The sequence below is a fragment of the Protomyctophum parallelum genome (assembly GCF_964188405.1).
Source record: "Protomyctophum parallelum genome assembly, chromosome: 11".
Taxonomy (NCBI): domain Eukaryota; kingdom Metazoa; phylum Chordata; class Actinopteri; order Myctophiformes; family Myctophidae; genus Protomyctophum; species Protomyctophum parallelum.
Genome location: NC_139707.1, coordinates 42463633 through 42478143, shown reverse-complemented (window position 1 = coordinate 42478143; position 14511 = coordinate 42463633). Strand labels below are relative to the sequence as shown.

Genomic DNA, 14511 nt, shown 5'->3' with positions numbered 1-14511 from the left:
ATCTCTGATGAAAATGTGTATGCACTTGCAAAGACACAGCTCTGACTGCATGCACGCACCTGCAAGTCTGCATTTATACGGTGTATGTATGCGCCGGCCGGCTGCAAATGTGTGCATATATACAGTATATCTGCATCACTGCATGCTGTAAGTCTGTACCTGCATTTCCTCACGTGTGCCTGCCTGTGTGTCTACTGTATGTGTGTGTGTGCGTTGCAATGTGCATGCTGTGTGTCTATGTGTGTGTGCGTTGCAATGTGCATGCTGTGTGTCTATGTGTGTGACTGTGTGTGTGCGTTGCAATGTGCATGCTGTGTGTCTGTGTGTGTGCGTTGCAATGTGCACGCTGTGTCTATGTGAGTGTGTGCGTTGCAATGTGCATGCTGTGTGTCTACTGTATGTGTGTGACTGTGTGTGTGCGTTGCAATGCGCAAGCTGTGTGTCTATGTGTGTGTGTGTTTGTGTGTGTGTGTGTTGCAGTGTGCATGTTGTGTGTCTATATGTGTGTGTGACTGTGTGCGTTGCAATGTGCATGCTGTGTGTCTATGTGTGCGCGCGTTGCAGTGTGCATGCTGTGTGTCTATGTGTGCCCGCGTTGCAGTGTGCATGCTGTGTGTCTATGTGTGCGCGCGTTGCAGTGTGCATGCTGTGTGTCTATGTGTGTGCGCGCTGCGCGTGTGTATGTGTGGCCATGTGGCTGCATGTGTATATGTGTCTCTTTTTATATTTCTGTGTCTGAGATTAGATTCTAAAAGTGTCTTCGATTTTTCAAAAATAGCAGACCTACAAGCTCGTATCGCGCCACTCGGTGGCGCGATATGAGCTTGTAGATCGTGCGACTTGCAAGGATCCATCTCTGATGAAAATGTGTATGCACTTGCAAAGACACAGCTCTGACTGCATGCACGCACCTGCAAGTCTGCATTTATACGGTGTATGTATGCGCCGGCCGGCTGCAAATGTGTGCATGTATACAGTATATCTGCATCACTGCATGCTGTAAGTCTGTACCTGCATTTCCTCACGTGTGCCTGCCTGTGTGTCTACTGTATGTGTGTGTGTGCGTTGCAATGTGCATGCTGTGTGTCTATGTGTGTGTGCGTTGCAATGTGCATGCTGTGTGTCTATGTGTGTGACTGTGTGTGTGCGTTGCAATGCGCAAGCTGTGTGTCTATGTGTGTGTGTGTGTGTGTGTGTTGCAGTGTGCATGTTGTGTGTGTGTGTGTGTGTGTGTGTGTGTGTGTGTGTGTGTGACAGCGTGTCCGTGACAGAGTGGAATGCTTTAGGCGTGAGTGGAGTGTCTCTGATGGAAGCCTTCAGACGGAGGGAGACCCGTCCATCGGCGCTGACGTGGCCCCGCTCGGAAATAATGGAGTCTAATTCCTTTTCCACTAGAGTGCCCCCATCTGCTGGCTTTGGGGGCCGCTAAAACCCTCTATCAGTTACAATTACCCCACACTCAGCTGGGACTGCGCTGTGTGTGTGTGTGTGTGTGTGTGTGTGTGTGTGTGTGTATGTGTGGCCATGTGGCTGCGTGTGTATATGTGTCTCTTTTTATATTTCTGTGTCTATTTGCATGTGTGCATTCTTGTGTGTTTTTTTTGCACGTCTGTGTGTGTGTGTGTGTGAGAGAGAGAGAGAGAGAGAGAGAGAGAGAGAGAGAGAGAGAGAGAGAGAGAGAGAGAGAGAGAGAGAGAGAGAGAGAGAGAATGTGAGACGATCCAAGTGGATTGCTGCGTAAGCGTGTGTGAATCTCTCACTCTACCCCCCCGGGGCAGCATCTCCATGACAAATCACCCTCGGGGAGTGTGTGTGTGTGAGAGTGTGTGTGTGTGTGAGAGTGTGTGTGTGTGAGAGTGTGTGTGTGTGAGAGTGAGTGTGTGTGTGTGTGACAGAGCTTCCCCCTATAGGGATGACGGATGCCCCCTTCCGTCCACCAGCCTCACCCCCGGCCACAGCGCTGTGTGAATCATCCCTGCATTCCTGGAGAGGGGAAGCGGACCGTACCAACTCATGACCCGGGGGGGTCTCTCTCTGTATAGGAGTATAGGAAGGCTATAAGGCTGGTGGGTTTGGGGTGTTGGGGGAGGGGGAGGGGGAGGAGGGGAGGGGGGGGGGGTCGGTTGCAAAAAGGTGAAACACAACTTTGGCCAACCTTGATAAGGATTTTCCCAAAGGAACTATAAAAAAAATAAACTAAATGATGAGGACACGGTTTCTCTCAGAGTGTCATTTCGTATACATGAATCAAAGTAGAGCAGTCCGTGTGTGTGTGTGTGTGTGTGCACGCGCTCGCGTGTGCATGCGTGCGTGCGTGCATGTGTGTTGTGTGTGCGTGCGTGTTTTTTTATTACAACACATGTTTTCATGGAACCCCATTGGATCGTTGATCGGAACAGGTATGACGACTGAGAGCTACAGCTCACGACTGCTAGTGTGTGTGTGGCGTGTGCGAGTGTGTGTGCGTGCGTGCGTGCGTGTGTGTGTGTGTGTGTGTGTGTGTGTGTGTGTGTGTATGCACACGTGCATATAGGGGCTGTGGATTTTCAGTATACCTCAGCAGAAAGAGGAGAGAGAGAGAGAGAGAGAAGGACATGTGTTGGAGGGAGGGAAGGAGGAGGGGCCACGGGGGGGAAACGGGGATGATGGGACTCACTCGCCACTCGCCATCACACTGACAAGACCCCCACCCCCCCCTCCCCTCCCCTCCTCAGAGACAGCAACACACTGCCTCTGATCCCCCCCCCCCCCCCCCCCCCCCGTGTGACACCAGCGGTTCCCAAACTCTCTCATGCCAAGGACCCCCAAATTGACACTCATTAGCCCACGCACGGACCCCCATTAGAAAATATATGCCAAGGACCCCCGCCATAAGAGAAGACCTTTACAGCTCTAGCAGTGATTTTCACCCGTTTTCATTCCACAAGGACCCCCAGGTTTGACCTGAATGATAGGCTATACGTGGACCTATCTCTGCATGGGGGGGGGGGGGGGGGGCCAATTTATATTGTAAAACCGCAATGTTCATTTAACTCTGAGAGTGAATATATATACAGGTCCATTTGGTCCCATTTGGCACACTCTCAGAGTTATACAGACCCCATAAGGGTCCATTTGGTTTCCAAACTATCATTTAGCTGCAGAGGACCCCCCCCTGGAACTCCCTCAAGGACCCTGGGGGCCCGGGACCCCACTTTGGGAACCACTGGTCTACACCTCCATTAGCTCCCCGCTGTGCCTTCCTTTGCTCTGCATCCTCTGTCTGTCTGTCTGTCTGTCTGTCTGTCTGTCTGTCTGTCTGTCTGTCTGTCTGTCTGTCTGTCTGTCTGTCTGTCTGTCTGTCTGTCTGTCTGTCTGTCTGTCTGTCTCTCTCTCTCTCTCTGTCTCTCTTTCTCTCTCTCTCTCTCTGTCTGTCTCCTCTCTCTTTCCGTGTGGGGTCAAATGCCCCATTCTGTTCAATCTCTCTCTCCCCCCTCTCTCTCCCCCTCTCTCCCTCTCTCTCTCCACATACTCACTGTTCTCTCTCTCCCCCTCTCTCCATCCTCCCTGGGCTCACTCTCTCTCCCCCCCCCTCTCTCTCTCCCTCTCCCTCTCTCTCTCTCTCTCTCTCTCTCTCTCTCTCTCTCTCTCTCCACATACTCACTGTTCTCTCTCTCCCTCTCTATACATTTCCCCCCCTCTCTCTATTTCTGTCCGTTCAAATCTCCAGCTTTCATTAGCGATCCGTCTTGCTTAATATCCTATTGTGTCCTTTGGCCCTGCATCATCGTGTGTGTGTGTGTGTATATGTACACCATGCACGTGAGAGTTTACCGCTATAAGTGACGTGCAGTGTGCTTTGTGCATGGATATCCATGTGTGTGTGTGTGTGTGTGCACGTGCGCACGTGTGTGTGTGTGTGTGTTTGTGTGTGTGTGTGTGCGCGTGCTGGGAGCTGAGGGTTGCACTAGGAGATAAACTGAGGCAGTGTTTCCTGGCAATGTTGCAGATTTATCCCTCTGCTTATGGCTACGCTTTTATTGTCCCTACTTTATCCCCTCCTTCATTTCTCTCTCTCCCTCTCCCTCTCTCTCTCTCTCTCTCTCTCTCTCTCCCTCCCTCTCTTTCTCTCTCTCTCCCGCCCTCCCCCTCTCTCTCTCTCTCTCTCTCTCTCATTTGCCATAAGGGACAAGCTTCTCTCTGTCTCTGTCTCTGTCTCTCTCTCTCTGTCTCTCTCTCTCTCTCTCTCTCTCTCTCTCTCTCTCTCTCTCTCTCTCTCTCTCCCCCCCCCCCCCCCCCCCACCACCACCACACACACACATGGCCTGGCATGCCGTAAATCTGCCACCTTGGCCCATAAAGCTGCTCAGGGGCATGACTCAACAAATATTAAGAAAGAGAAGAATAAATAAATATAGCTAAATAAAAGAGAAGCCACAGTGTGTGTGTGTGTGTGTGTGTGTAGTCTGTCGGGAGAGACAACGTCTCTGCTCTGCACAAAATGGAGCCCGCCTGTAAAATATTTACCTCTGTGTCTCCGGGCTTTATACAGACACCACTCTGATGGGAGAGCCTGTTAGACTGATCTCTGTCTGTCTGTCTGTCTGTCTGTCTGTCTGTCTGTCTGTCTGTCTGTCTGTCTGTCTGTCTGTCTGTCTGTCTGTCTGTCTGTCTGTCTGTCTGTCTGTCTGTCTGTCTGTCTGTCTGTCTCCTCCTTGTGCACGCACTGCTTCTTAGTGTAGATGGTCCTATATTATGTGGCTGAGGCTGCACGCGTCATTTTTCATCAAAAACTGCAATGTTTCCCTCTTGGTCAGTCGTCCATTTTAAATGAATTCCCTGAAGCACAGCATGAAGACAAAAAGGCCACCGCTCAAGTTAACACACTCTGTCTTGCTTTCATACTGTATTCACATGCACACGCGCACACACACGCACACACACACACGCACACACATACACACGCACACGCACGCACGTACAGTACACGCAAGTTGACACAACCCACTCTATTTTCCAGACCTCTCCGTCTTGTCCAATCGCTTTCACCCTGACAGATGCATTAGCCATTCAGAGAGCAGCAGAGCACCATATGTGGACAGCTGAATGTGCCCAGAAATCAAGCAATATGCCGTCACAGAGCACACAAACAAACACCCGCACGCACGCACGCACACAGACAGACACGCACACACACACACACACACACACACACACACACACGCACAAACTCCAGGCCCATGCTGACCCTCCCCCTCCATCAGAGAAGACAAACAGCGGCGGCGACTGCATGCGGACGGCTCTCCATGTGGAAAGCCAGCGTATGGAACTATAACGCCGGCACCATATGGACTCTCCATTGTTGAGGAAGCAGCCTTGGGGATTATATCAGAGCGCCACCATTTGCATACATGGTTTCCCAAGGAAAATAAAAAAAAGAGTGCCATCATCAATCTGTCTACATACACACGGGGCGCCCGGAGGTGTGTTGGAACGGATCTGTAAAGTCATCCATTCCCTGTCATTTTGGAAAATGACATCCACACAGGGCCCCACAGAGGAAAGCTGCAGCTGGATCGGAAAAAATCCCCCCATGATGCACCTTACCTAGCTGAAGCTCCATGTTGCTCATCTTGTTTTCGGAGGGAAACAGGATCTTCGGCGGCTTGTCGGTCAAAGGCGCTGGAAAGAGAAAGAGGAACAGAAAACACCATTTCAGATTGTGACAAGACAGACATAACAATATAACCAAGCCGTCATACGAGAGAGAGATACAGCCAGACAGCCATTGTTGTGATTGAGCCATGGGGGTACATTTTGTTTGTTCCTGAAGAAGATCGTATAAGGGATCGAAACGTTGAGTCAAATAAACCAGTGGAGCTGAGTTTTTCAAACCAGTGTTGCAGACTCTATTTTTCCTCTAATTTTCGTTTGTTCCCTTGCTGTTGTCCTCAATCTGACTCTGGCTGTATTTTGCGTGTCTTAAAACCCATTCTGACCTGAGATCAGATTCTAAAAATGTCTATTACGTACATCCTGACAGTTTCATTATTAACCCATTCTGACCTGAGATCAGATTCTAGATCAGTGATTTTTCAAAAATAGCAGACCTACAAGCTCGTATCGCGCCACTCGGTGGCGCGATATGAGCTTGTAGATCTGCTATTTTTCAATAGCTAAAGCACAACGTGATGCTAACACCAAAATGGGTGCCCATTCAGAATGGGTTAAGTACCAGGTCGTATTACTTAACTTGAGTAAACTAAAGACCTGGAGGCGTGATCAATGCTCTTTGGCCACTCAAGAATAGCCAAATGGCATTGATCACGCCTCCAGGTCTTTAGTTTGCTCAAGTTAAGTAATAAGACCTGGTACTTAAGACACGCAAAATACAGCCCTAGATGTTCCAGTGTGTTCTGTGTGTGTGCGTGCGTTCGTGCGTGCGTGTGTGCGTGCGTGTGTGTGTGTGTGTGTGTCTGTCCTCACTCTTCCTCCTTCTCTCCTCCTTCTCTCTTCCTCCCTCTCTCTCTCTCTCTCTCTCTCTCTCTACAGTATACACTACAGTATATAGTGCAATCTAGTGTCTATAGACCTTTGGATCCCATTTGCCTGCCCTACTTCTAATCATAAATTAATCACTGGTTTGCCAGGAACAAGCTATACCAGTTAATCTGCGAGTGAGTGTTTGAAGAGCTCATCATGTGTGTGTGTGTGTGTGCGCGCCCCTTAGAGAGAGAGAGAGAGAGAGAGAGAGAGAGAGAGAGAGAGAGCAGCTGATGCTCTAATGATGCTAATCATCCATACGGTGGATGTCAGACTGCTGTTGCAGTCGTCCCTCAGGGGAACACATCAACACGCAGCAGTTTTAAAAAGCATTTGTATGTTCAGCGAGGACGGCTGCATGCACTCCACCGAGGGGGGGGGGGGGGGGGGGGGGGCAACAGGGAAAGGGGGTCATGCATGTTACATGGTGGTTGTATGTTGGACTCCATGTCTTGATCATGTGAAACAAATCTGTACTCGGGAAGAGGGAGAAAAAAAAGGAAACCATGAAGGAGGCCCTTTTATTTGCGCTTTTTTTTTTTACATAGAGTAATAAAAGGATATATATATAGAGACCGAACCGGAGCGTTTTAGAAGTTTGTTTTGAATTGATGAAACTTTTAATTAATAATTAATAATTCAAAGCAAAATGTATAGGAAACAAAAAAACAGGGACCGATAAAAATGTGTCCGCGACCCAATTGACCTGGCCATGTGTGTCCCTGTCTGTCCGTCTGTGTGTCCGTCTGTCCGTATGTGTGTCCGTCTGTCCGTATGTGTGTCCGTCTGTCCGTATGTGTGTCCGTCTGTCCGTACGTGTGTCCGTTTAAAGTATAGGACCTTTGACCCTGCTGTTTACACTATTGACCCCTGTGGCTGATGCTGATCGGTGTCAACACACGCACACGCACACGCACACACACACACACACACACACACACACACACACACACACACACACACGCACACAGTAACTATCTATTATACATTAGAGAACTTGTACCCAACACATGGCAAGAAACCCAAAGCCACAACAGCTACGTCGCTATTGCAACACCCACAACACCATCTTACACACTACACTCACACACACTCACACGGGCAGTGACGTCACACACTTACCCTTCGCAGTGTTGCAACGCTATCTCCTCCTATCGCGCCCATCGACCACACTCGACACCACCCGCCAACAAATGTTCATTGCAGTGCCACCAAAGATGGCTCCCGTCCACACTCACGGCGGCAATGCATTTGTTTACTAAAAACATTATCGCCCCAAGCACCCACGCCCCCGGAACACTGTTGCCCTTTCACCACGCTAAATTCGCCAGGTCTATGCAAGTGAGCACAAATTACATGTGAGAAAATTCATTCACAAGCCCACAAATGCCATTCAAATGCCATTCAACACACACTACGACTCGCTTACAATTCGCGAACCTGGCAACTACTACTCCGTCTTTTAATTGGCTACTAGCTCTGCCTCTCAGCCTGTGCTGCTCTGATCTCCGAGTCTCCCTGACAGTCCTGTCCACTGTCCGGACTGTCGGCCAGCGCCAAAAATGCTCCCCGACAGCATAATCGGAGCAAGCACCGGACACTACACTAATAAGGACACATAATAACAACTAATAACCCATCCGTTACTACATGTGGAGTCAACTCCCGCAATTTCCTTCTTCCCATAGTAATAGTAACTCTGGGATGAGCGGCCGCGAAATTCTAGTAACAATACAAGTATAGTTGCACAGCTCAGTTAGCAAAGGTGCAATTGTTATTTTTTGCTTCCCAGATTGCTTGCTTACTGCTACCCTCAGTGAGTACAGTATGTGTGTCAGTGGGGTTGAGTCCACAGTGCTTATACTGCTACACTCAGTATGTTAGCTGATCTACAAGCTCTCAGTGGGGTTGAGTCCACAGTGTTTATACTGCTACACTCAGTATGTGAGCTGATCTACAAGCTCTCAGTGGGGTTGAGTCCACAGTGCTTATACTGCTACACTCAGTATGTTAGCTGATCTACAAGCTCTCAGTGGGGTTGAGTCCACAGTGTCGCATCAGTACTTCACACAGCGAGCGGTGTTTTATGTTTTTAGTCCAAATTAATTCACTTTACATTTTTTTCCCCACACACATTTCTTTAGGCTTCACTTTGATGGAATATGGTCCATGGATCTTATATGAGAATTTAAGCAAAACAATTTTCAATGTGTTGGGATTTTGTGGAGAGAGCATGTACTCTACTATCTACCATGGCGATCAAAACATGCTATTCTACAAACATAACGATGACAAACAGGAGAAAGTTAATACTAATCACATGAACCAAAGCGTCCTTATTCTGTGCATGTCATATAATAAGCGGACATGGTAACAAAAAAAAATTGGTGGACATTCGGCGACAATAGCTGATCTACAAGCTCACAACAGTGGCAGACACAGTGGCCTTGTGGTTAGAGTGTGCGCCCTGAAACTGGGAGGTCGGGCGTTCGATCCCCGGCCGGGTCATATACCAAAGACTGTAAAAAATGGAACCCGATGCCTCCCTGCTTTGGCACTCAGCATCAAAGGGTCGGATTGGGGGGTCAAATCAACTAATGATTCCCGAGCGCGGCTCACCGCTCCCAAGAGATGGGTCAAATGCGGAGAACAAAATGTCACTGCGGTAACGTGTGTGAATAATCGCACGACTTTGACTTTGACAACATGCCACACCACGTCGTGATGACGTGAGATTGCACGTTGCATTTCAGCGGAGAGATTAGCTGTGCTATAATAGTCAAAGGGTGGTTAAGCAACCACTGCAGTGAGTTATCACTGCAAATACATTTACTGCTGATAAGGCACAATATTATGTAAGTTATGTTTTTTGCAGAATTATAAGCTCTATGTATATATCAGGCTGTATTTTTCTGTCTTTGAGGCTGAAGAGAAAAAAACACATCCTCACTGCGGTTGAGTCTGACGCAACCGACTCATTTCTACCATGGTTCCATTTGTTATTTTGTTTTAATCCTCCGTTGGGTCAGAGTGTTCCGAGGGAGGCATTCAAAGCGTCCTTCCTATTGTTGCATCGTCACTGGCATCCCGCGTGAACCCTGCAGAGCACTCCAAGCCCATTACCGTAAACACTTCTGTGTTATAAGCAAGCAAAACAAAAGCCATCCGATATATCAACGTATAAGAGCATTCAATGTCTTCTTTCCGTTTCAAATCGAGTGCTGTGGAAGGTGGAAAGAGTCTATGGTTCTGCTAATCGCATTAGAACGGCCCTGAGTTTAAAGAAGGAAAGCATTATTATTATCCTCCTCGGATATAAATGACATTATGGTTTGTATGTGCATGGACTGTATCGCTGCATACATTATATATATATATTATATATTAGTCAGCTTTGACAAACACATCCCTGTTTATACAGAACATGCAAAGTCTAGTAATTCTTCTAATTAAAACCACCATAGGGAAAATCAGTGCAGTGCATTCACCTGCTGTGTCCACGCATGCACCTAAACGACGTAATGTCCGTCTGTCTGCCACACACACACACACACACACACACACACACACACACACACACACACACACACACACACACACACACACACACACACACACACACACACACACACACACACACACACACACACACACACACACACCCTTTGAAATAAAAAGAGGCTACTTGCAGGCCTTCCAGGCATGTCTAAATAAAAAGAGGCTACTCGCAGGCCTTCCAGGCATGTCTAATTGCAGAGTTGACTTGCGCCGACAGCGCATTCAGGCTAGTTCGTTAGCCCGTTGCCTTCATTAGGATGTTTCCTTACTGGCCTCTTACATCTTTTCTCTTATTATAAGCTCTCCCTAACAAGCTGTTTGGTGCTCTGGTTGTTGAAGTTCGTACTTTACTTTCTTTCTTTCTTCGTGTGTAATGATGAATTGCATTTTTATAGTGCTTTTCCAAGTGATCAAAGCGCTTTACAATGGTTCATTCATTCATACATTGGGAGGTGAAGCGGAGAACAGTCGACGCCAGCGTCCTCACTTCCCACATTCACACACCAATGGTGGCGAGCTCACACCGACCGACTCATTGGAGGCAATGTAGGGTTCAGTGTCTTGCCCAAGGACACTTCGACATGTGGACTGCAGGAGGAGCCGGGATTCGAACCGCCGACCCAGGGATCATTGGATGACCTGCTCTACCTCTTGAGCCACAGTCGCCCCAGGTACACATACAGTACACATAGCTGTCTATAGGAGTGGTTGCACCACTCAAGCCATGGATAACATTTTCCGAATGCTTTACTTTTTAACAGATCATTTCCACAAAGAACAGAGACGTGGGCTTGCACATCCAAAAGCAACGTTTTTTGGATCGTGTCCAGCCCGCCACCCGTAGATGGAAAATGTTCGATGACATAACAATAGCAAAGCCCAGGACAAACGAGGTGTAGGTGGAGGGGAAGGAGCGAAGACGACAATAAACACAAAAACAACGCACTTTAGAGAAGCTCAACTTTACCGGTAAAATGTAGATCGGGAAAAAATGGAGCTATAGAGAAAGAAGGGATGAAGCGAGAGGATGTGTCATGGCAGCTTGACTGTCCCGTCTGTTCTGACACTTCTATTTCTTTGTTTATTAGGTTGGAGGCGAGCTATAGCCTGCGTTCCACATTCGAGGAGGTGTGTCCTGGCAATTACCTGGCTGGTCTCCATCTGGAAATCACCTGGCTGGCTATACAAATACCTGGCTGTGGACTATATACACTCACATAAAAGCACGTCGTCCAGCCAGTGCACACATCTGTGCCTTCCGTACGTGGTCGGTTTAAGCTCTATGAAAACCTTTCTGGCCTGCTTCTATAATGCTTGCCCTCCTCCCTCAGTGTCTGCCAGCCTGACACTGCAACTGGGGTTAAATGTCTGCCTCGACGGGACGGATGGGGGAAGAATAATGCTTAAATCCATATTTATTTTCTCATCACACAAAAAATAGCCAATCTACAAGCTCACAATGCGGCACGATGCGACACTTTGTGAACTTGTAGATCGGCTATTTGTGGCGCGCAATACGGGAGCCCAACTAAGTATGAATCAGGCTTAAGCATTATGTTAGAACGCTGAAGTGCGAGTGAGCCAGTCTAGAAAACACACTTCCCTCTCATTTTGAAACGCTGCGTTTCGCTCGGAGAAATCTCATTATCTTAATTACCATTCCTTTATGGATCCTATAACCCAGGAAATAGGGGGCTGTCTCTCCGCCTCCCATTACCAATGCAGCCAGGAATGAAAAACAAAAGGTAAATGTAAACAAGCTGTACACACGCCCTGGCACGCACGCACGAACGCACACACCGAAAACAAAGGGGTTATTTACTTGTGACCCAAAGATGGGTCCCGAGCAGTGGGGATTTTAGGGGGGGTGCCCTGTGGCCTTTAAAAAAAAAAAAAACGTTATACTAATTTTCATCTATATTTTTCATTTAATTCGTGCTTCGGAATGAACAGTTTTGTAACATTACAGCACATGAATCCATTGACATGACTCACATGCTGATTGGCTACAGTATATGCTCCAAAATGAACAAATAAAGCATGTAGTGTCTAGAAAAATACATATCGTCTTGCATATATGTTGTCTTGCCTTTAAGGCAATTCTAAGCAATGTTGGTATTTCTGTCCGCTTTAGAAAAGTACTACTTTATTGTCATCCTGTGTACGTGTGCTATTATTTTGAAGAACTCAGTATATAATGAGAGTCACTTCCTGTGAGCACCATCTTTGATGCAGCAGTGCAGAGAGTAAACACACACTGTTCAGAGCTGTAAGCCTAAGAAAAGAAAACATCTACCAACTTGGAAGCTTTTGAGAGGCAATGCTGTAAGTTGCAGTTGATGTTAGATATGCTAACTTTCTGTACAATTTTGTGGTATTTTGTTATGTTTATTTTGTATTTGGGAACGTTTTTGACAATGTTTACTGTTGTCTGCAGAACATAGCCTAGCCTCAGCTGTATGTCATCCTACTAATCAACACTGATGAGTGTATGTGGTTTAGCTAGTGTGTGTATGATTTTGTTAATTACCTGGGTTTATTTAGTTGTGAAATGATTGGAATGCTGTCAATTAAGAACAACTCTGAATGTATTGTTTTATTATTTTTGCAGTTTTCACCGCCTTGTCATGAAGTAAACAGTCAATTTCACCTTCGACTCTGTCTTCATTGGCTGCGGTTTATCTTGATGTTAAGTGGCAGTCCCATACACTGCCATAGAACATTACATAATGTAGTCGTTTATATTCTATAACTTAGCCATTGAGTTCTCACAGATGTGTACCCAGATGTGTACCGTAAAAAAAAAATCACACCCGTGTCAACTCCCCTCTCTCTCTCTCTCCCCCCCCCCCCCCCCTCTCTCTCTCTCATTAGCAGGCAACAAACAGTGCAGCAGCAGTCTCTCTCTCTCTCTCTCTGTTTCTGGCACAACAGCGCCCCTACAGCGCCCTATACTGGCCCCTACTGGTACATACTGGTGCTCATTGACGTCACATAGGTGGGTGAACACATGGGTGAACACATACGTGAACACATACATACTGTAGGTGAACACGGACATTGCTGTTCCTTGGAGCGGTTGCACCACTCAAAAAAACTGCCCCCTCCTGCTGGGAGAGCCAAAAAAGCGCCTATGGCCCCGACCCACTGTACACCACTGGGAAACAGTGGTGTATTATAGAGAGAATGCGGCAGTGTGTAGTCTGTGAGCAGAAAGACATATAGAATCCATCTTCTGTGCGAAGATGTGCTCGGGGGGAGCTCTATAGCTATAGTGTGAGCCTATAGTCTATATAGTGCTGCTCTTTGAGCTCAAAGGCTCCATGAGTCACCACCAGCCCAACAACAGTGACGTCTGAGTGACGTCCGAACCGATCCCAATCACTCAGACATCTCTGCGAGCTGTGAAACCGCACATGATGAAGTGATTATAGGATGTCGCATATATAGATACAGCGCTGCGATGTGGTGACAGGTGTGGTGACACATGAGTGTCCGCGCCTGCCTGTGCGTGGTGTCTTCGGAAAGCGAGTGTGCGCACGCGCGCGCGCGTGTGTGTGTGTGTGTGCATGTACGTGAGCGCGTGTGTGCGCACACACACACATGCACGGCAAAATCTTTGTGTTCATTCAACTCTTGAGAGTACAAAATAATTCCCCAAACCGTAACACTTGGAATTGCACTGTGCATGTATCTTATAGTTTGTGCATACTGTGTACACACATGACCATGTGTACAGTATATTGTGCGTGCGCGCATGCATGTGTCTCTGTGTGTGTGTGCGCGTGTGTGTGGGGAAGGGCTTCCGAAGCCTGGCGCATGCCTGACACAGTCAGAAGGGACAGTATGAAATCCAAACACTGCTTCACTGTGAGTATAATGTAGTTCTAAGTGCCATTGAGAGAGATATACTGTAGTGTGAGAGAAGAAAAGAGAAGAGAGTCCAAGTTAAGCTTTGTGAATGTGCACGTACAGTACAGTACAGTACAGTACGTGCGTGTGTACAGTATATTAACCGCACACGGAGCGGGACGCCATGCATGGATATATAAAGCTTTGTGATCAGTCAGCCAAAATCCCATTTCTGCTTGGTTGGTGGCGGAAAAGCTCACTGGACTTTCCAGATGGATTATTCCGGGTGACTGACTGTGGGGGAACCAGCAAATTAATGAATTACCAATGGAACTGGAATACTCGGATCAGTGGCGTTTCTCCTGTTAGTCTGCCACTGTGTGTGTGTGTGTGTGTGTGTGTGTGTGTGTGTGTGCGAGCGTGCGTGCGTGCGTGCGCGCAACTGTGTGTTTGTGTGTGTGTGGTGAGGGTGCCGTTGAGTAACGCGCCGTCAGCAAATTGGTGACAATGGCGACAATAAGAACAAATCAAAGGGAAAGAATGTATATACACTACCGTATGCAATTACATTACACTGCA

At 47.6% G+C, this 14511-nt stretch overlaps 2 protein-coding genes across 3 annotated transcripts in view; both read right to left on the bottom strand.

The window, feature by feature from the left end:
* Nucleotides 1-14511, bottom strand: part of LOC310866873 (filamin A-interacting protein 1-like) — a 493882-nt gene that overhangs the window by 127261 nt on the left and 352110 nt on the right. The gene's annotated exons all lie outside the window — the stretch shown is intronic.
* Nucleotides 1-14511, bottom strand: part of il1rapl1a (interleukin 1 receptor accessory protein-like 1a) — a gene marked incomplete at both ends in the record, with an annotated part of 249055 nt that overhangs the window by 91028 nt on the left and 143516 nt on the right. The window contains one exon of the mRNA XM_083777221.1: nt 5587-5661. Coding sequence (XP_083633347.1) covers nt 5587-5661 — 75 coding nt within the window. The remainder of the gene's footprint in view (nt 1-5586; nt 5662-14511) is intronic.